Raw genomic sequence first — 20,483 nt, 5'->3', positions numbered from 1 at the left:
AGGGTTTTACAAACTGATATGTCCTCTTGGAGTTTTAAAGCCCCAAAATAACTTTATTGTTGATTTCTTCTTCCTCTCTTTCTCATTTTTAGGCCAGACTTGATTGACTTTGATAATCTTAAGCGCTCTAATGCCCACTATAACCTGCAGAATGCCTTTAATGTGGCAGAGAAGGAGCTGGGTCTTACCAAGCTACTGGATCCAGAGGGTGAGATAAATATATGGGCATAAATAGCAAATACATGCATAATTTTTAACCAGACAATAAAGACAGAGCTTCCATCAAGCACTCTATAAAGGCAATACACTGATGAACACAGAACCTTTCGGTGTCCAGAAAGACTAGATTTGCCAAATGAAAATAATGAACCTATTATTTATTATTAAGTAGCTGATGTATTTGTCTCATCTCTTGTTCTTTAGATGTGAATGTTGATCAGCCTGATGAGAAGTCCATCATCACATATGTGGCCACATACTACCACTACTTCAGCAAGATGAAGGCACTCGCCGTAGAGGGCAAGAGAATCGGCAAGGTACATGGAGAGCGAGAGAATTACAGTCTACCCTTATGTTTACATAACCATTTCCTGAAGCGTTTCTATTTCTGTAGGTGTGGGTTATTATTCTGTGACGTGAATAGGGGTGTATTTGTTTCTGTAGGTGCTGGACTATGCTATCGAAGCAGATCAGCTGATAGAGAAATATGAGACTCTGGCCTCAGAGCTGCTGCAGTGGATTGAACAAACCATCGTTACCCTTAATGACCGTCAGCTCGCTAACTCACTCAATGGGGTTCAGAATCAGCTACAGGCCTTCAATACATACCGCACCGTGGAGAAACCACCTAAGTGAGTGATGTCCACAAGGAAAAATATACAGTGATGTAAAGGCAACATAAAGTCAAGTTTGACCCAGTTTACTTTTTAATACATGTTCCTGGCCTGATCAAGTGGGGCATGTTATTCCATAGCAGAAAATTCTATGCACTCTTCAGTTAAAATGTAGCTTACTCTGAAATGACTTTCTTTTCTTCTGACATCAGCTGTACATTCACTGCAGAAATTCTTTTCTTACTTGGTATATTTGTCTTGTACAAATATCTAAACATTCTGAAATCAAGAAACGGTGAAACCTGAGAATCAAAATGGCATAAGCTGTTACTCAAAATATTAAGGAGATTACTTAAAATTGATTTTCTACTTACAAAAAAATTAACGATTTTAAAAAAAAATCTGCCAGTCTGTTAAGAAAAAATAAAACAATCATGTTTTCACTTTGAATTAAGATTTTACCCCATTGATGGGTTGGTGGAGATTTTTATTTTTTTTCCCCAAAACTATTAGAAGTCATTTTGCTTCTCAAATAATTATGTCTTGATTTAAGAATGCTTAGAAATTTCTACTGGAAAACAATTAAAAAATGCAGAGTAAGAAAATTATTGTTTGCAGTGTTGGATGATGTTTAATAATAGCTAGTATAGGCATTGTTTTAGCAAACTCACATTCAGTTTGGCTCTGTTGTGATATGTAACGCCCACTGTTTAACATCCATTCAATTCCCGGTGGATAAAATCAGCTTTACTGGATTCACATTATAGCAGTAAAATGGGCTGCAAACAGGATTTTTATGTTGACTTTAAACATTTGATGTCCAGAAGTCATTCTAGACCCATCGCTTTAATCTTGTATGTGTTTGCCAGATTCACAGAAAAGGGAAATTTGGAGGTTTTGCTCTTCACCATTCAAAGTAAGATGAGAGCAAACAATCAGAAAGTCTACATTCCACGAGAGGGAAAACTCATCTCTGACATCAATAAGGTATATGTACATAAAATGCTGCATGTGAAGCTACACAAGCATAACTTGAGTTTTGAGTGATGCTCATGGCCACTTGTGTTTACTGCTTGTCTGGAAAGGCATGGGAGAGGCTGGAAAAAGCAGAACACGAGAGGGAGTTGGCACTGAGAAATGAGCTGATTCGTCAGGAGAAGCTGGAGATGTTAGCTGCACGTTTTGACCGCAAAGCAGCCATGAGAGAAACCTGGCTCAGCGAAAACCAGCGGCTAGTCTCACAGGTGGCGTAGACTAACACTGGCAAAAATATTTACGGTTTAATGTGAGATGTTGAGTAACGTAAGACTTTTTTGTGACCTTTAGGACAATTTTGGTGTTGAACTGGGTGCTGTGGAAGCAGCCACTCGCAAACACGAGGCCATCGAGACAGACATCCAGGCGTATGGTGAGCGCGTAGCAACTGTAGAAGCTGTTGCTCGAGAACTGGAGGTGGAGGGATATCATGAAGTGCGGCGCATACTGGCACGGAGGGATAACGTCCTCAGACTGTGGGAGTATCTGAAGGAACTACTTTCGGCACGGCGAGAGAGGCTGTTTGCACACAGAGACCTGCAGCGCCTCCTACAGGAGATGAGCTACATCATGGACTGGATGGAAGACATGAAGGTACTGACTTATTCAGACCAACATTTTATTTTCCTATTTTACAAAATAGTGTGAACTTTGTGTGAACTCCTGACCTTTTTTTTTTTTACTTATCTCCTAGCACTCCCTTGAAGCTCCCTGTATGTTGTAAAGTTTGTAATGTCTTATAGATCTGTCCTTGAAGATTGCTGTTTTTTTGCATCCACAGCTAATTATGTGGGAAGTCGTGGCCTAATGGTTAGAGAGTCGGACTCGTAATCTAAAGGTTGCGGGTTCGAGTCTCGGGCCGGCAGGGATTGTAGGTGGGGGGAGTGAATGTACAGCGCTCTCTCCACCCTCGATACCACGACTGAGGTGCCCTTGAGCAAGGCACCGAACCCACAACTGCTCCCCGGGCGCCACAGCATAAATGGCTGCCCACTGCTCCGGGTGTGAGTTCACGGTGTGTGTGTGTTCACTGCTGTGTGTGTGCACTTTGGATGGGATAAATGCAGAGCACAAATTCCAAGCATGGGTCACCATACTCGGCCGTATTTCACTTCACTTATGTGTGTTTTTGTTTGTGTGTTTAGAGTCGCCTGCAATCTCAGGACAGTGGAAAACACCTTCATGATGTGGAGGACTTGCTGCAGAAACACACACTTGTGGAAGCTGATATATCAGCACAGGCTGAGCGAGTCAAAGCCGTGCAGGCTGCTGCGAAGAGATTTACTTCAAATGAACAGAGTGAGGATATTCCCTGTACTTACACAAACATGTGGTTGTTGTAAGCTCAAAATTAAAACACAATTGGTTCTCCTGTCTTTTTAGGTTATAAGCCATGTGACCCTTCTCTGGTTGAAGAGAAGGTGGATCTTCTGGGCCGAGCATACGGAGAACTTGGGCAGCTGGCAGCGGATCGACGAGCTCGACTGGATGACTCACGAAGGCTGTGGCAGTTCCTGTGGGAACTGGGAGAGGAGGCCGCCTGGATCCGAGAGCAGGAGCAGATCCTGTCCGGAGGAGACTATGGAAAGGATTTAAGCTCCGCTCTTCACCTTCTGTCTAAACATGAGGCCTTCAGGGATGAAATGGCAGCCCGGTATGGCCCTCTGGGGAACAGCATTGCTGGTGGAGAGGCCCTGGTGAAGGAAGGCCACATTGGAGCACCTGAGGTGACAGAGCGAATCAAGGACGTGAGAGCACAGTGGTCGCACCTGGAAGAGGTAAAGGATCAAACTTTAAAGTGGAATGTGTCTCTTTCCAAATCATCACAATCTTATACCACATTTCACACTCTCTTTTTCTACAGGCCTCACAGTTGCATGAGCAGGGACTGAAAGAGTCTGTAGCTTTCCATCAGTTCCAGACAGATGCCAACGACATGGAGGCCTGGATACTGGAAACACTAAGACAGGTAAAACAAACACATAACAAACACATTAATTGACTGTTTGTCTGGCTATATTTCAGAAGAATTTATCACGGTGTAGCTGTGTTGCTGAGTTCGGTCGCCAGATTGACTGTTATTCTGTGTGTTCTGTTTGCAGGTGTCTAGTCAAGAAGTTGGCCATGATGAGTTTTCTACACAAACTCTGGCCAGGAAGCAGAGAGAGGTGGAGGAGGAAATTCAAAGTCACCGATCACTCATCGACTCACTACATGAACAGGCCTCAACACTGCCTGAAACATATGCACAGTCTCCACAGGTACACAAAACACGCATTAGAAATTAACTAAGCATTAACTACAAATCTGTTAGCAATATTAAACACAATTTATATATTTGAATTGACTGACACTGCTGTTAATACTTATACACTACTGTTGAAAAGTTTGGTTAAAGCAGGACAATTGTTATTAACATTCATAAAATAAAATAAATGTTTCTTAAGCACCAAATCAGCGTCTTAGAATGATTTCTGAAGGATCATGTGACACTGAAGTCTGGGGTAATGGTTACTGAAAATTCAGGAGAAAATTACATTTTAAAATACTGTAAAATAGAAAAAAAACTTCAATGTAATCATATTTCAAAATTTTTCTGTTTTAATTGTATTTTTGATTAAATAAAAGCCGGTTTGGTAAGCATAAGACGCTTATTCAGAAACATTTAAAAATCTTTCTTTCCCCAAACTTTTAAATTGTAGCGTATGTTGCCCATAGTATATAATATGTATCTCTCTCGTTCTTTACCAGGTGGAGGGCCGTCTCCCAGCAATAGAGCAACGCTATGAAGAGTTAGAGGGGCTGTCGTCATCATGGCGACAGGACTTAGATGGAGCTCTTGCACTGTATCGCATGTTTAGTGAAGCTTGTGCCTGCCAGCTTTGGGTTGGAGAAAAAGAACAGTGGCTGCACAACATGGAGATTCCCACCAAACTAGAGGATCTGGAGGTGGTCCAGCAGAGGTGAGAACAGATAGATTGATGCCTGCATGAAACTCATTGATATGGCATATTTTGGTGTAATATGGTTTGTTTTGTTTCGACTGAAGGTTTGAAACTCTGGAGCCTGAGATGAACACACTGGGTTCTCGCATTTCTGATGTCAATCAAGTGACTCAACAGCTTCTTGGATCAGACAACCGCAACAAAGAGCAGATAGACCAGACACAGAACCAACTCAATAAGAGGTAGACTCACCAGCACAAAGAGCAGATCAACTACACCCAGAGTCATTGCACACAACAAAACCACAACAAAGAAGAGATTAACAACACAAGACCCAACTCAACTCAAACACACACAAAGAAGGTTCATAAAGTTAAATAATCAGATTCATACAGAAATGGCTTCATGCTTCTCCTTCCTTATCCTTCTCTGCAGGTGGTCTGATTTCCAGAGTCTGGCCAACCAGCGCAAACAAGCTCTGGATTCAGCACTGAATATCCAGAACTATCATCTAGAGTGTAATGAGATCAAGAGCTGGATGAAGGAGAAGACCAAAGTCATCGAGTCCACGCAGAGCCTTGGAAATGACCTGGCTGGTGTCATGGCCCTGCAGCGTAAGCTTACTGGTATGGAGAGAGACCTGGAGGCTATACAGGTAAAAAGAAAGGCATCATTACATTTAATACGGCCGGAAAGTCATTGTAACTTTGGCCTTTCTCTTACACATTCTCTTCTGCTTTCTTCTCCACAGGGTAAGCTGGATGACCTGCGCTCTGAGGCTGAGAAGTTGGCATCTGAGCACCCCGAGCAGGAGGAGGAGATCAAGGGTCGACTGGCTGAAATCCAGGAGGTGTGGGAGGAGCTTCGAGCCACCATGAAACGGCGCGAGGAGTCATTGGGCGAAGCCTCTAAGCTTCAGGGCTTCCTTAGAGATCTTGATGACTTCCAGGCCTGGCTGTCTCGTACACAGACCACCGTGGCATCCGAGGACACACCTACATCTCTGGCGGAAGCAGAGCGTCTGCTGGCTCAGCATGAGGCCATAAAGAATGAAGTAGATAATTACAGAGAAGATTATGAGAAGATGAGAGCTACTGGAGCTGAGGTTAGTTAGTGTAAACTTCAAGTTTAAAAAATCTCATTACTCCTACTGTTCAAAAGTTTATGGTTGGTAATATGAAAAAAAAAAAAAAAAAGTATTTTATGCTCACCAAGACTGCATTGCATTTTACAATTTGGGGAAGTTGTGGTCTAATGGTTAGAGAGTTGGACTCGTAATCCAAAGGTTGCGGGTTCGAGTCTCGGGTCGGCAGGGATTGTAGGTGGGGGGAGTGAATGTCCAGCGCTCTCTCTACCCTCAATACCACGACTGAGGTGCCCTTGAGCAAGGCACCGAACCCCCAACTGCTCCACTTTTTCACTTTTTTTTTTTTAAATAACTGTTTTCTACTTTTAAAGATGTAGTATATTTTTGTGATTTTCAGCAGTTACGTTACTTTAGGAATCATTCTAATATGCTATTTGCTTGACTTGAAAACAGTTATGCTGCTTAATATATTTATGGAAAGGAAACCCTGATACATTTTTTTATGATTTTTTGATTAATAGAAAGTTCAAAATTTATTTGAAATAGAAATCTTTTAGAAATGTTATAAATGGCATTACTTAATAGAGCAAGTGAGGCAAAGCAAACACGCACCTATAGAGGTGCAAGTTGAAGGGAAAAAAAATATATATGAACCAGTTAGAGGAGAACAACCATTAAATAGGCAATTAAATAGCCTATGTTTAAGTGAGTGTGCAGTTGTTCTCCTCTAATTGGTTCATATATATAAATGTCATTACTGTCATTTTAATACATCCTTGCTGAATGAAAGTATGTATATGTTATTGAAATTTGACACATACCTCAAAATAGTTGTAAAGATAAGGAAGTTGAATGATCTCTGAATTGGCTTTGTGTGTTTAGGTGACTCAGGGACAGACTGATGCCCAGCACATGTTCCTAGCTCAGCGGCTACAAGCGCTGGACACTGGCTGGCATGAGCTGAGGAGAATGTGGGAAAGCCGCCACTGTGTCCTCGCTCAGGCCTTTGATTTCCAAACCTTGCTACGAGATGCAAAACAAGCAGAGGGCTTCCTCAATAGCCAGGTGTGTAATTACTATACTGCTTGTGTTTACTTGTTTACTATACAACTAAATGCTAAATGTTAAATAGTTTATTAAAACATTCCATATCTTTCTACCTTTTGGGAAAGGGCCCCATCTGAGTTGAATAAGCTGCAAATAATGACTATAAGAAAGGAAATAACAGTTTCCTTTCTCTTTGCCTGCAGGAGTATGTTCTGTCACACACAGAGATGCCCTCCAGCCTACAAGGGGCTGTGGAGGCCATCAAGAAACATGAAGACTTCCTCACCACCATGGAAGCCAATGAAGAAAAGATCAACGGTGTGGTTGAGTCTGGACGGAGACTAATTTCAGATGGCAACACCTATGCAGACAAGATCCAGGAGAAGACAGACTCCATTCAGGAGAGGTGAGCAGGAGCAGAACAAATGAATAGAAGGCATGCTTGGAAGTAGAGGTGAACGGTATGATCAAAATCACCATGTTATGAATATTTTTTGTTTTAATTTAGTAATTTTGGCAGAAAATGGATATACAGGTGCTGGTCATAAAATTAGAATATCATGAAAAAGTTGATTTATTTCAGTAATACCATTCAAAAAGTGAAACTTGTATATTAATTCATTCATTACACACAGACTGATATATTTCAAACGTTTATTTCCTTTAATTTTGATGATTATAACTGACAACTAATGAAAGTCCCAAATTCAGTATCTCAGAAAATTAGAATATCAATTAAGACCAATGCAAAAAAATGATTTTTAGAAATGTTGGCCAACTGAAAAGTATGAACATGAATAGTATGAGCATGTACAGCACTCAATATTTAGTTGGGGCTCCTTTGGCCTGGATTACTGCAGCAATGTGGCGTGGCATGGAGTCGATCAGTCTGTGGCACTGCTCAGGTGTTATGAGAGCCCATGTTGCCTTCAGCTCTTCTGAATTGTTGGGTCTGGCGTATTGCATCTTCCTTTTCACAATGCCCCATAGGTTTTCTATGGGGTTAAGGTCAGGCGAGTTTGCTGGCCAATCAAGAACAGGGAGACCATGGTCCTTAAACCAGGTACTGGTAGCTTTGGCAGTGTGTGCAGGTGCCAAGTCCTGTTGGAAAATGAAATCTGCATCTCCATAAAGTTGGTCAGCAGCAGGAAGCATGAAGTGCTCTAAAACTTCCTGGTAGACGGCTGCGTTGACCTTGGACCACACAATGGACCAACACCAGCAGATGACATGGCACCCCAAACCATCAATGACTGTGGAAACTTTACACTGGACCTCAAGCAACGTGGATTATGTGCCTCTCCTCTCTTCCTCCAGACTCTGGGACCTTGATTTCCAAAGGAAATGCAAAATTTACTTTCATCAGAGAACATAAATTTGGACCGCTCAGCAGCAGTCCAGTCAAGACGCTTCTGACGCTGTCTCTTGTTCAAGAGTGGCTTGACACAAGGAATGCGACAGCTGAAAGCCATGTCTTGCATACGTCTGTGCGTGGTGGTTCTTGAAGCACTGACTCCAGCTGCAGTCCACTCTTTGTGAATCTCCCCCACATTTTTGAATGTTTTTTTTTTTTCAAAATCCTCTCCAGGGTGCGGTTATCCTTATTGCTTGTACACTTTTTTTCTACCACATCTTGTCCTTCCCTTCGCCCCTCTATTAATATGCTTGGACACAGAGCTCTGTGAACAGCCAACCTCTTTAGCAATGACCTTTTGTGTGTTGCCCTCCTTGTGCAAGGTGTCAATGGTCGTCTTTTGGACAACTGTCAAGTCAGCAGTCTTCCCCATGATTGTGTAGCCTACAGAACTAGACTGAGAGACCATGTAAAGGCTTTTGCAGGTGTTTTGAGTTAATTAGCTGTTTAGAGTGTGGCACCAGGGGTCTTCAATATTGAACATTTTCACAATATTCTAATTTTCTGAGATACTGAATTTGGGACTTTCATTAGTTGTCAGTTATTATCGTCAAAATTAAAGGAAATAAACATTTGAAATATATCAGTCTGTGTGTAAAGAATGAATCTAATATACAAGTTTCACTTTTTGAATGGTATTACTGAAATAAATCAACTTTTTCATGATAATCTAATTTTATGACCAGCACCTGTATATATATATTTAAGTACATTTTGGTATCAGTAAGTATTTTTTTTCCCCTTCAAAAATATCAATCATCATAACAGTTTTCAACATTGATAATAAGAAATCTTTCTCTGGCACCGAATCAGCATATTATGATTTCTGAAGGATCATGTGACACAAGACTGGAGTAATGAACATTTAAAAAATATTTTTATTTGTAAATTATTTGTAATAATTGTAATTATTAAAAATTATTTTAAATTGTAACAATATTTCACAATATTATTTTTTTTTCTGTATTTGTGAATAAATGCAGCCTTGGTTGAGCATAAGAGACTTCTTTTATAAACATAAAAAAAAAAACACACAATGTTACCAACCACAAACTTCTGAACGGTAGTGAATATACTACACTCAATAATTTCAAAATGCCAAGTAAGAAGCTGCACTATATTGGAAATGTGCAGTATTCATCACTATCCTGGCAATGATCTACACTGATGATGTGCTGGTCTCCAGCAAACCCATTAAATCCATTACAGATAACATCATGTTTTTCATCTCATGTTCTCTTTTGATTTCCTTCAGGCACCAGAAGAACAAACAAGCTGCCAATGAGCTGCTCGCTAAACTGAAGGACAACAGAGAGCTGCAGCACTTCCTACAGGATGGACAAGAGGTAATAAAGTACAGAGCAAACAAGACTACATGCATCCATTATACTGAATGCATTATGACACAAAGTCCTTCGGACTGACATTATGAAAGATAATGCTTTCTCATTTAAACGACACCAGTAAAAGACAGCACCACCTACAGGATGAAGCCAGTGATGATACATTAAGGATTTTGTGGGATTAATAAGACTTTTTTTCCTTGCCCGTCTCTTTAGCTGACTTTGTGGATAAATGAGAAAATGTTGACAGCTCAGGACATGTCCTATGACGAGGCTAGAAACCTCCACAGCAAGTGGCAGAAGCACCAGGCCTTCATGGCTGAGCTAGCCTCCAATAAAGACTGGCTGGACAAGATTGACAAGGTATATTCTCATCTCTTCCAGTGATTTTGGATATCTGATGTACCAATACAGGTTTTGAAATGGCGAAAAGTTATTAAAAAATTGTGGAAAAGTCATGGAAATGCTCAACTCTGATATTTAATTAGTTACAAATTTCTCTTTTTGTGGAAAGTCTAGAAATGCCATGGAAATTGTGGGATTCCTGGAATATATGTTAATATCCATGATTTATAGCTTAATACTAAATAAACAAAAAAACAAGGCTTGTGAACTTGTAAGCAGAACAGCATAAATCAAAACTACTACAGAGACTTTGTCTCTCTTTTTCTTATTCTCATAGGAGGGTCAGGTGTTAGTAAAGGAGAAGCCTGAGCTGGACCAAACGGTATCAGAGACTATGAGCAGCCTGCAGAAGCAGTGGGTGGAGCTAGAGAACACCACTCAAGCCAAAGCTCAGTGTCTGTTTGATGCTAACAGAGCTGAACTTTTCACGCAAAGCTGCTCAGCGCTGGACTCCTGGCTCCAGAACATCTCCTCTCAACTCCAAAGTGATGACTTTGGAAAAGATCTCACCAGTGTCAACATCCTGCTCAAGAAACACCAGGTAAATCCAAGGCCATATAGAAAGATCACTCACAGATCACTTTAGTGTGAAAGTCCCAGGAAAAAATGTGAAATATGTTTTATCCTGTGTAAGCTGACAAGTTTTAAACCTAATATGACCCTGTACCTGTGTGTGTCTCAGATGCTGGAGCATCAGATGGAGGTGCGTGAGAAAGAGGTCCAGTCTCTGCAGTCACAGGCTCTGGCCTTGGCCCAAGAGGATTCTGGGATAGTGGAGGTGGATGGGCAGCAGAGAAGGGTGACTGACAGCTTCTCTCAACTGCAGGACCCTCTAAGACAGCGGAGGCAGCATCTTCTTTCATCAAAAGAGGGTCATCAGTTCAACAGAGACCTTGAGGATGAAATTGTGAGTCAAAAACTGCTATAAAAAAAGGATTTTTCAAATTTAGAAAAGATTGGCTACGTTACAAAGAAAATACTTTCTCCGTCACGTGTCTTTGTGTTTACTAGCAATTTCTGAGTGAAAATTGTTTCATATTAAATCCTACACCAGTTTTTTAATATACTCATACATATGAGCAATATTCATTTGGAAAAATTCTTAAAGTTTTGAGTAAGTATGTTTTTGTCTAAAGTTATGGGTAAAGGAGAGGATGCCTCTTGCCACGTCCACAGACCACGGTAAAGATCTTCCCAGTGTCCAGCTGCTCATCAAAAAGAATCAGGTAATCAATCGCTCAATCAATATTTTTGAAGCTATTAAAAAAGTGTTTACTTTTGATCTTCTCAATAAATATTCCACATTCTTTTTCACTGTCGGACTGATTTTCCATCTCCCCCAGACTCTGCAGAAAGAGATTCAGGGTCATCAGCCCCGTATCGATGACATCCAGGCTCATGGTAGGAACATGTCCCCTGAGAAGGAGTCAGAGATGGACAGGGAGAGGAGAGCTTCTCTTGATGGGCGTCTGGCAGAGCTGAGGGAATTGTGGGCTCTTTTGATTTCTGAGACAGAGAAGAGGAACTTGAGACTAGAAGAGGCTAACCGAGCGCAGCAGTTTTACGCAGATGCTGCAGAGGCTGAGGCCTGGATGGGAGAACAAGAGCTTCATATGATGTCTGAGGAAAAGGCGAAGGTCAGTGAAATTGTACTTTGTATGTGTTTGTAGTAAATATTCAAAGAGTCAGTTCATGTTACAGTTCTGATGAGTTTACTTGATGTTTCTGATGTGTTTAAAGTTTTTACAATGGTTGTTATAGGATGAGCAGAGTGCTTTGGTGATGGTGAAGAAACACCAGATTCTGGAGCAGGCTCTAGAGGACTATGCTCAAACCATCCACCAGCTGGCCAATAGCAGCAGACTTATGGTGAATAGTGAACACCCAGAGAGGTGAGGGGCATAGTAGGATCTCTGGACTGTCAGATAAAGCATTTGACAAAGTATTGGTATAATCCATTTTCTTTTCTCCCTTTTGTAGTGAAAGAATCACTCTGAGGCAGGCACAGGTGGATAAACTGTACGCAGGGTTGAAGGATCTGGCAGAAGAGAGGAGGGGCAAACTGCAGGAGAGACTGAGACTGACCCAGCTGAAGAGAGAGGTGGATGATTTAGAGCAGTGGATCGCTGAAAGAGAGGTTGTCGCTGGGTCTCACGAACTCGGACAAGACTACGAACATGTGACGGTATGAAATCCACTTTTCTCACACGCTTCCTGAATCTTCACTATTGGAATTACAAACAAAAAATAATTCGATTGATCATACTTATGTGAATACTTCTTCTTGAAACTTTCTTTAAAGATTATACCATGCAGTCTGTATTTCTGAATGTTTTCTCTCAACTCTCTAGATGCTGCGAGATAAGTTCCGGGAGTTTGCGCGGGACACCAGCACAATTGGCCAGGAGCGTGTGGATGCAGTGAACGCTCAGGCAGATGAACTTATTGAGTCTGGTCATCCAGAAAACGCCAGTGTGGCTGAGTGGAAGGACGGGCTCAATGAGGCCTGGGCCGACCTGCTGGAGCTCATTGACACACGCACACAGATGCTTGCCGCCTCGTACGAGCTGCACCGCTTCCATCAGGATGCCCGGGAAGCTCTGGGGCTCATACGGGAGAAGAAGGAGACACTAGAAGGGGCCGAACTCGGACGGGACCTGAACACTGTCCAACACTTGCTTAGACAGCATACGGCATATGAGCATGATGTACAGGCACTCAGTGGGCAGGTGAGAGTCTTCATTGAACCTTTTCACATATTTGTTGTAAATTTTCTGATGGCTTGATTTTGATGGTTTGGTTATGTGTCAAAAGGTTAAACTTTATTCTTTGACTCTTCACTGCAGGTCACACAGGTTCAGGACGATGCTGCACGACTGCAGAAAGCATACGCTGGAGAGAAAGCTGATGATATCCATCGCCACGAGCATGCCGTAACAGAGGACTGGGAGGGGCTTCAATCTGCCACTCAAGCAAGACGGCTACTCCTATTGGACACAGTGGAGAAGTTCAGATTCTTAAACATGGTCAGAGACCTAATGCTGTGGATGGAGGGAATCAACTTACAGATCCAGTCACATGACAGCCCAAGGTACATTCAGTCGAAATCATGCAATATCATTCAAAAGTTTGGGGTCGTTAAGCTTTCTTAATGTTTAGAAAGAAGTCTCTTTGATCAGCAATACGTAAAAACAGTAATATTGTGATATATTACTTCAGTATATTACTTGGTGTATATACAGTGGCACACTGAGAAGTCATACATTCAAGTATACACAAAAATATAAAACTGCCTCACATCTGTACAAGTTATTAGAAATCAATTGAAGAATAAATTTCATGCATGAGAAAGTAAACAACTGATGAGATTCATATATGCCCTGTTTTGTTATAGGGACGTCTCCTCAGCTGGTCTGGTCATCGCCAACCATCAGGATATTAAGTCTGAGATAGAGACCAGAGCGGACAGCTTTACCGCATCCAAAGAAATGGGACGCACCCTCATCAACAACAACCACTATGCTTCAGATGAGGTCTGTCCACACAAATGAACATGCACATGTCTGCTCTGTGCAAGATAGCATATACACACATTTTAATCATTGAATGTTAGCCAAGGAAACCCACATGCACCCACACACACACTGTGAGGTAATTGGATGTCTGTGATTTCTAGATCCAAGAGAAATTGGATCAGCTTCAGGCCAAACGCACTGAAATTAATCAGAAGTGGCAAGAGAAAATGGACCACTTACAGATCGGTGAGTATGTGGGAAGAAGTTTGTTTCTGTGGCTAGTGGCATGCTAATGAGATTTACATCAAAGATGGCAGTTTTGATATAAATGTTATATATTATATACTTTATTATGAAATTGCTTGACCATGTGACACATCCTTGCTTTTATGTGATTCCTCATACTTTTGTATTTTGTGTGTGTTAGTTCTGGAGGTGTTACAGTTCAGCAGGGATGTGTCTATGGCCGAGTCGTGGCTAGCAGGACAGGAACCACTGGTCAGGGCAGCAGAATTGGGCTCTAATGTAGACGAGGTTGAGAGTCTTATCAAACGCCACGAAGCCTTTGAGAAACTGGCAGCAGGCTGGGAAGATCGTTTCACACAGCTAGAGAAGCTCACCACGGTTTGTTAAATACACACTCACATTAACTAAAGTACAGGATTTGTAAAATAATGCTTGCATCATTTATAGCATCTGCCTTTTTTAATGTTATTCTCATGTTATTCTCTATCAGCTGGAGGAACAGGAAATTCAAAGAAGAAGGGAAGAGGAAGAGAGGGCCCGACGACCACCCACACCTCCCCCTGTGGAGGAGGTAGTACAGTCTGAGATAAACGATTCTGCTGCAAGGTAAAAAAACAAAACAAACAACAAAAAAAAAACAGACAGCACTACTCTCAACAAGACACTAAACAAGCGCTAAACAAGTAGAAATAGTTTTGGTTTTATTTACACTACCATTTGAAGGTTTGGGGATATATTTTAAGGCAACCCTTTAAGGCCTTTCCACACTGAGCGCGGAAAAACGAAACTAATATCGGACACGACGACACGCTGGATTAAAACAACAGATTCCTATGGATGCTTCCACATAGACCGCGAACATTCGTTCACCGAAAATGCAAATTTTTTTTTTTTTTTTTTGAACCAGTCCAACAAATCTTCTCAGTTTCGCAAAGTGAAAACACACGCCACCTAGCGTGCAGGCATGAATTAGCAGAGGGCGAACAATCGTTTTGCGTTCAGTGTGAAAGCACCGTTCGTCGGCGATTCACCTCGCTTTTTCGCATTGCGCTCAGTGTTGAAAATCCTTTATTCAGCAAGGATGCATTAAAGTGACAGTAAAGACATTTATAATGACACAAAATGCTTACATTTCTATTTCAAATAAATTCTCTTCTTTTAAACTTTCTATATATCAAAATATCATTAAAAAATGGATCACAATTAAAAAAAAAAATTTATTAGGAAGGACTTAAATGTTTCTTATCAGCAAACCAGCGTATTACAATGATTTCTGAAGAATCATGAGATACTGAAGACTGGAGTAATGGCTACTGAGCCATTCAGCTTTGCCATAACAGGAATAAATTACATTTTACTCAGATTACAAAATAAATTCAAAACAATTAAATATATTCAAAAACAATGTTATAAAATATATTATAAAAAACAATATTTTAAATTGTATTAATGTTAATTGTATTTTTGATCAAGTAAAAACATTTTCAAAAATTACCAATCCCCAAATTTCAAATGGTAGGGTTTTATTTACTTATTTTTTAAAGGTTTTGAAGGTTTTTATTTTTTATTTTTTATGTTATTTTATTAGGAAATACATTAAATCAGGCCAAATGCTAAACAGCCAAATTGCTATTGCCAGGTGTGGCAGGTTTGGTTGTACTTTTTCTGTTTTTAATGATGCATTTACGCATTTACATTGGCTTCTCTTTAAGGACGAGTCTAGACCAGACTACACTGAACCAGTCTGTATCTGTCAATGGTGTCTACAGGGACCAGGACACATCACAGGTCAGATACGCTCCCCACTGCGCTTGTACTAAATTCTCTTTTCATGATAGATCCAATTATGCATTCACTTTCATGCGCATGTTTACATTATATTTTAGTATATTGACTGTTTTCAAATTCATGTCAAGACACGTCACAGTCCTGGTCTCAACTGTACAGTCTTGTTGTGTGTTCAGTGTCTTTTTCCTTGTTCCTCTCAATTATTCATGTTGATTTTAATGTTCTGCTGTAAACTCTTGAGTCTTTTTGAGTGTGGGAGATATTGTCACAACAAATGGAGTGTCTAACACGTTTTCATACAGTGTGGATGTCCTTTTAATTGTCAGAACAATCACACACAAGTGCCAGTTCTAACACACTCGCATGTTAATGCACATTCTTGTGACGTCTCTTATCTGCAGTCATTATCGGTCTCTGTATCTGAACTCAAGAAACCTGAACCTAAACCAGAGAGTAAACCTCAGTCTAACCCAGTTTCTAAGCCTGTGCCTAAACCCCACAAGGCACAGGAGCGTGTGAGTACTAACCCTTTAGCGCCAGCCTGTAGCCGTAGTGTAGCATCGCTGCCCCATCGCTGCTTGCGCTTAACAACCCAGCAGCCTTGCAGCATGTCGGCAGCTATACCACACCTGCTAGAGGGCAAAGTCACAGCTCTGCTGCTTCCTATTGCTTTCAGTGGATCAGTCTTGTGCTTTTCTTTGTATGTATTTGGCTACTGTAATGTTGAACGTGTAATATTTTTTTCTTTCTTAGGCCTGAGCTTTAACATCAGTGTTTGCGATACAATTTTCTACTTCATGATGTTAAAAGGCATCTTTGTTGTTCTGTGTAGTGCTGCTGTTTTGCTGTTTGTTGTCAGGGAACCTTAACTTACAATATGTATGTACAGTGTTTGGGTGCATCACAACAACTGAACTAATTCCTACTAATCCAACTCGCATGATACATTGTTTCTTTATTTCCTTCAGTTTCATTGGATTTTACTTTATGCCAAGGCAACTATTTTTCTAACATTTGTATTTACTTATTTGGCTTATGATATGAAATTAGTTTGAGTAACTGTTTTAGGCAGATGTGTCCTGGTGTCTTTGTGGCAGTGTTATTTCATTATTACACCCACATTCCCCAGGCTTGTCCATACTGCCCCGTTTGTCTTTGGTGGAACATTCCGGCCTTGTGTATTTATTTATTTTTTTGGTCTTTGAGTGCGCCTCGCTTTCCTTTATGTGCATGTACATTGTTAATATGATTAAAATATCAGCAAGGAATATTTGTTTGTGAATAATAATTATACTTCAAAATTAGTAACAGAAAGAAATAGGCATAATAAGTTAACTTATGAGAATACTGAAATAGGACATGTATTATATGGGGTCAGTAAGACTTTTTTCAAGAAATTACTGTTTATTGTTTTATTCATTAAATTGATGAAACGGTACGGTAAATATTTTCACTTTGTTAAAGATTTGTATTTTTTAAAAATGCTGTTCTTTTGAACCTTTTATTCATTCTAAAAAAAAGACATATCACAGTTTACACAAAGCCTTAAGCAGCAAAAACTGTTTTCAACATTTCAATTCTTGAGCACCAAATCAGATAAGAATGATTGCTGAATGAAAACTGGACAATTGCTGACAATTCAGCTTTAAACTTGTTTTAAAAATATATTCAAAAAGAAAAGTTATTTTAAAATGTTATAATATTTCACAATTTAATTGTAGTTTTGATTAAATAAATGCAGCATTGGTGACCATTAGAGACTTCTTTCAAAACATCAAAAAAAATCTTGCCAAACCCAAACAATAATATATATGCAAGTGTATTTTTTAATGAACAGTTTGAAGAGTGTTTGTTACCTATTAATATAAAAAATAACTGTGAACGTGTTACAAAAATCCTTTAACGAATTACAATAGTATAGACCAGTACAGTAGTGACCTAATCGGTATTTAATAGTTAATAGAATCAATGCATTATTGTGACGTCTTCTAACTGCAGCATGTTTTGGTCAACCAGGGATCAGAAACAGAATCTGTAAACGGTCCGGGCCGTGACAGTGGTCTAGACTCAGCATCACGGCAAGACCCTTCAGCAACACTGCCAGGGCGAGGAGGAGCAGAGGCGGCCACAGAAACCATGGAGGGCATCCTTTGCAGGAAACAGGAAATGGAATCGCACAACAAAAAAGCAGCCACCAGGTGACACAGGAAGCAGATAAATTATTAAAAGAATGACTGAGTGAATCTAATCAGGTTGATTTGTGTAAATGGTGTGTTTTTCTCTCTGTGCTTTTGTAGATCGTGGCAGAATGTATATTGCGTATTACGTAAAGGCAGTCTGGGCTTCTATAAGGACAACAAGAGTGCCTCGAATGGAGTCCCCTATCATGGAGAAGTTTCCATCAGCCTCAGCGAGGCTGTCTGTGAGGTCGCCCATGACTACAAGAAAAGAAAACATGTATTTAAACTTAGGTGAGAAAGAGATTTGAAATGATCAGTATTCCGATTTGATCAGTATCAGTAGAAAATGAATGAAGTTCTTAGTATGTGACAAACTGCTTTATTTTGTTAAAGGCTTGGGGATGGGAAAGAGTTCTTGTTCCAAGCAAAGGATGAGGTATGTTTCGCAAAGGATGTTTCTAGATCATTCTTTTATATATATTTATTTTTTTCGAAGACGTGTAATAGTCATATTGTGACGCAATCATTCTCTCTCCGTCAGGCTGAGATGAGTTCTTGGATTCAAGCAATCCAGTTATCCCTGTCGTCCACCGAGCATTCGCCGGGTGGCACACAAGGTTTGAGTCGGGCAATGACCATGCCACCTATGTCTCCCAGCTCGGGCGATGCAGGAGGCGTAACCATGCGCAACAAAGACGGCAAAGAGAGAGACCGCGAGAAGCGCTTCAGTTTCTTTGGCAAGAAGAAATAAGCACCCAAATATGCCACAGATCTCAACAGTGAGCCAAGATTGAGATGGAATTTGTCAACACTCAAAAGAAACTGATAAAGTTAGAAAAGGCGAAGAAAACTCGCATGTCACATTGTGATACATTTTTCACCTTTGCCCTTTCTTTTCTTCCACTCATTTTTTTTTCATTTGTCGTATTTCACACATGGATCTTGTTCAGTCTTGCCTCCTAGCTTGAACGCCGCTTTTGGTGACAGTAAGCTCTCAGCCAAGGGAGTGCGTCCCTGACCAAGACCAGCTCCCAGACCAAGAGCCATCCTGAAAGTTCAGCTCATACAATTAGACTAGTTTTTCCCTAAAAATAATTTTGTCTTTGGGTTAGATGGCGTTTCCATATTGTAATGACCAAGAGTGCTATTTCGTCTTTTTCCCCTGATGATTTCCTTTATCTGTCCTTTATTTCAACCTCTCCTTTTCTTTGTGAAGGACCGCGATCCTTTTCTTCTTGTTTTGTTTTTGGTATTATTATACTTATAACAAAAGATTTAATTGTAATTGCTATTATTAATATTGTTTATTTGCTGTTGCGTTTTTGAGTCAATTCAAAGTTGAATATTTAAAGAAATTGTAAGTATAGTTGGGATGACCTCATGTTCAGAGAGGACAAAGCAGAAAGATTTCCATGAGTCAGTGTTGGTAGTTTATGCTGGTCTTTTTTCCTTTCATCTACATGCTCTTCTGACAGACAGAATATTTTCTTTCCTTTTCATTTTTCTAGATATGACTGTGTTGAATGCTTTTTTAAGTAGTGTTTTTTCAGCTTGCAAGTTAAAGAAAAAGAGTTAAACCCCCACTATTTATGTTGGTTTTATTTTTTTTAATCTTTCTATTCTCTCTTTCATTCCCATTAAGAGGTACTTGGAGTATGCGTTCTTATCGTGTGGTTTTGTTTCTTTAGTTCATCGTGTTCCTTTAACCACTTTATCCTTTTCTCCTCTTAGACCAGAAATATGTTTGTTGTGAAGATTGAAATTGAGGTGTGATGCTGTGGTTTGGACTTTGGTTTTACAATTGCTCAAAAGCAAACAGACACAACACAAGTATCACTTGCACAAGCCAACATTAAACTTGCGTTAAACAAAGAATTTGAGGACGGGAATATATATTTTTTTCTTTGATTTTCAAGTTTCCTATCGGAATGTATTCTCAGGCGTCAGTTTTAGCATTCACGCAGCGGTGGACATGCACATAACCCTACACTTTAAATATTTTACAGGGATGAATCTCTCTGACAGCTGAAGTTGGGTTAGTGTCAGTGATGCTCTTGAGGTTGATGCTGTATTTTTAGGTGTGTGTGAGTGAGTGTGTGTGCTCAGAAGAGGTTGCTTTCAGGTATATCGGTTGTGAATGTGCTTCAACTCTGAATGAGAAACAAAATTACTGAGGTATTCTTAATGTGGACCAAATTGACAATTTTCCCCCCACTCATGGTGATTGAGATGATCTGTTCCCTTTATTTGTACATCACAAGTTACTATCAATTATCTTCCTTGGAGGAATGTGAAATTTTTACCACATACTTATATAATTGTAGGTTTTATACTTGCGGTCAGCAGGAGACTCTCTCCTGTCCCTTAAGTCGCGTTACACAGAGGCAGAATCAATAGCAACCTAGAAGACAGGATTTCAGATATACTTTTGCAGTTAAACGCATGATGTATTGGTAACAAGTGTACCCACTGTGGCATGAAATCAGTATTTTTTTTTTAGGATAAAGATTTTTCAGCCTCATATGATTGTGAGAAAGCTTGCCTTGGTGTGTTAATATTAGCGTGAGTTTTTGATGTCATACAATGAAGCCCCTTCCTCTGAGGTGTGTGGAGCATTGAGCCATGTCCACTCTTGTCATTCGTCT

The 20,483-nt window shown here is 40.2% G+C and overlaps 1 protein-coding gene across 1 annotated transcript in view; it reads left to right on the top strand.

The window, feature by feature from the left end:
- LOC306871384 (spectrin beta chain, non-erythrocytic 1-like) overlaps positions 1 to 19,703 on the top strand; it is an 82,391-nt gene extending 62,688 nt beyond the window's left edge. The window contains exons 7-42 of the mRNA XM_079419251.1: positions 93 to 208; positions 424 to 536; positions 664 to 851; positions 1,703 to 1,820; positions 1,919 to 2,077; positions 2,160 to 2,462; positions 3,014 to 3,167; positions 3,252 to 3,646; positions 3,733 to 3,837; positions 3,971 to 4,129; positions 4,620 to 4,831; positions 4,918 to 5,055; positions 5,249 to 5,468; positions 5,565 to 5,918; positions 6,783 to 6,965; positions 7,151 to 7,353; positions 9,617 to 9,707; positions 9,921 to 10,067; positions 10,387 to 10,650; positions 10,792 to 11,016; positions 11,246 to 11,335; positions 11,453 to 11,746; positions 11,871 to 12,001; positions 12,090 to 12,294; positions 12,461 to 12,838; positions 12,956 to 13,200; positions 13,504 to 13,642; positions 13,786 to 13,870; positions 14,052 to 14,248; positions 14,361 to 14,476; positions 15,583 to 15,658; positions 16,060 to 16,173; positions 17,657 to 17,856; positions 17,956 to 18,129; positions 18,232 to 18,274; positions 18,380 to 19,703. Coding sequence (XP_079275377.1) covers positions 93 to 208; positions 424 to 536; positions 664 to 851; positions 1,703 to 1,820; positions 1,919 to 2,077; positions 2,160 to 2,462; positions 3,014 to 3,167; positions 3,252 to 3,646; positions 3,733 to 3,837; positions 3,971 to 4,129; positions 4,620 to 4,831; positions 4,918 to 5,055; positions 5,249 to 5,468; positions 5,565 to 5,918; positions 6,783 to 6,965; positions 7,151 to 7,353; positions 9,617 to 9,707; positions 9,921 to 10,067; positions 10,387 to 10,650; positions 10,792 to 11,016; positions 11,246 to 11,335; positions 11,453 to 11,746; positions 11,871 to 12,001; positions 12,090 to 12,294; positions 12,461 to 12,838; positions 12,956 to 13,200; positions 13,504 to 13,642; positions 13,786 to 13,870; positions 14,052 to 14,248; positions 14,361 to 14,476; positions 15,583 to 15,658; positions 16,060 to 16,173; positions 17,657 to 17,856; positions 17,956 to 18,129; positions 18,232 to 18,274; positions 18,380 to 18,589 — 6,544 coding nt within the window. The 3' untranslated portion in view covers positions 18,590 to 19,703. The remainder of the gene's footprint in view (positions 1 to 92; positions 209 to 423; positions 537 to 663; positions 852 to 1,702; positions 1,821 to 1,918; positions 2,078 to 2,159; positions 2,463 to 3,013; positions 3,168 to 3,251; positions 3,647 to 3,732; positions 3,838 to 3,970; positions 4,130 to 4,619; positions 4,832 to 4,917; positions 5,056 to 5,248; positions 5,469 to 5,564; positions 5,919 to 6,782; positions 6,966 to 7,150; positions 7,354 to 9,616; positions 9,708 to 9,920; positions 10,068 to 10,386; positions 10,651 to 10,791; positions 11,017 to 11,245; positions 11,336 to 11,452; positions 11,747 to 11,870; positions 12,002 to 12,089; positions 12,295 to 12,460; positions 12,839 to 12,955; positions 13,201 to 13,503; positions 13,643 to 13,785; positions 13,871 to 14,051; positions 14,249 to 14,360; positions 14,477 to 15,582; positions 15,659 to 16,059; positions 16,174 to 17,656; positions 17,857 to 17,955; positions 18,130 to 18,231; positions 18,275 to 18,379) is intronic.
- The last annotated feature ends 780 nt before the right edge of the window (positions 19,704 to 20,483 follow it).

Source organism: Barbus barbus, assembly GCF_936440315.1.
Source record: "Barbus barbus genome assembly, chromosome: 6".
NCBI classification, from domain to species: Eukaryota; Metazoa; Chordata; class Actinopteri; order Cypriniformes; family Cyprinidae; genus Barbus; species Barbus barbus.
This window is presented reverse-complemented; position numbering and strand designations above follow the sequence as displayed.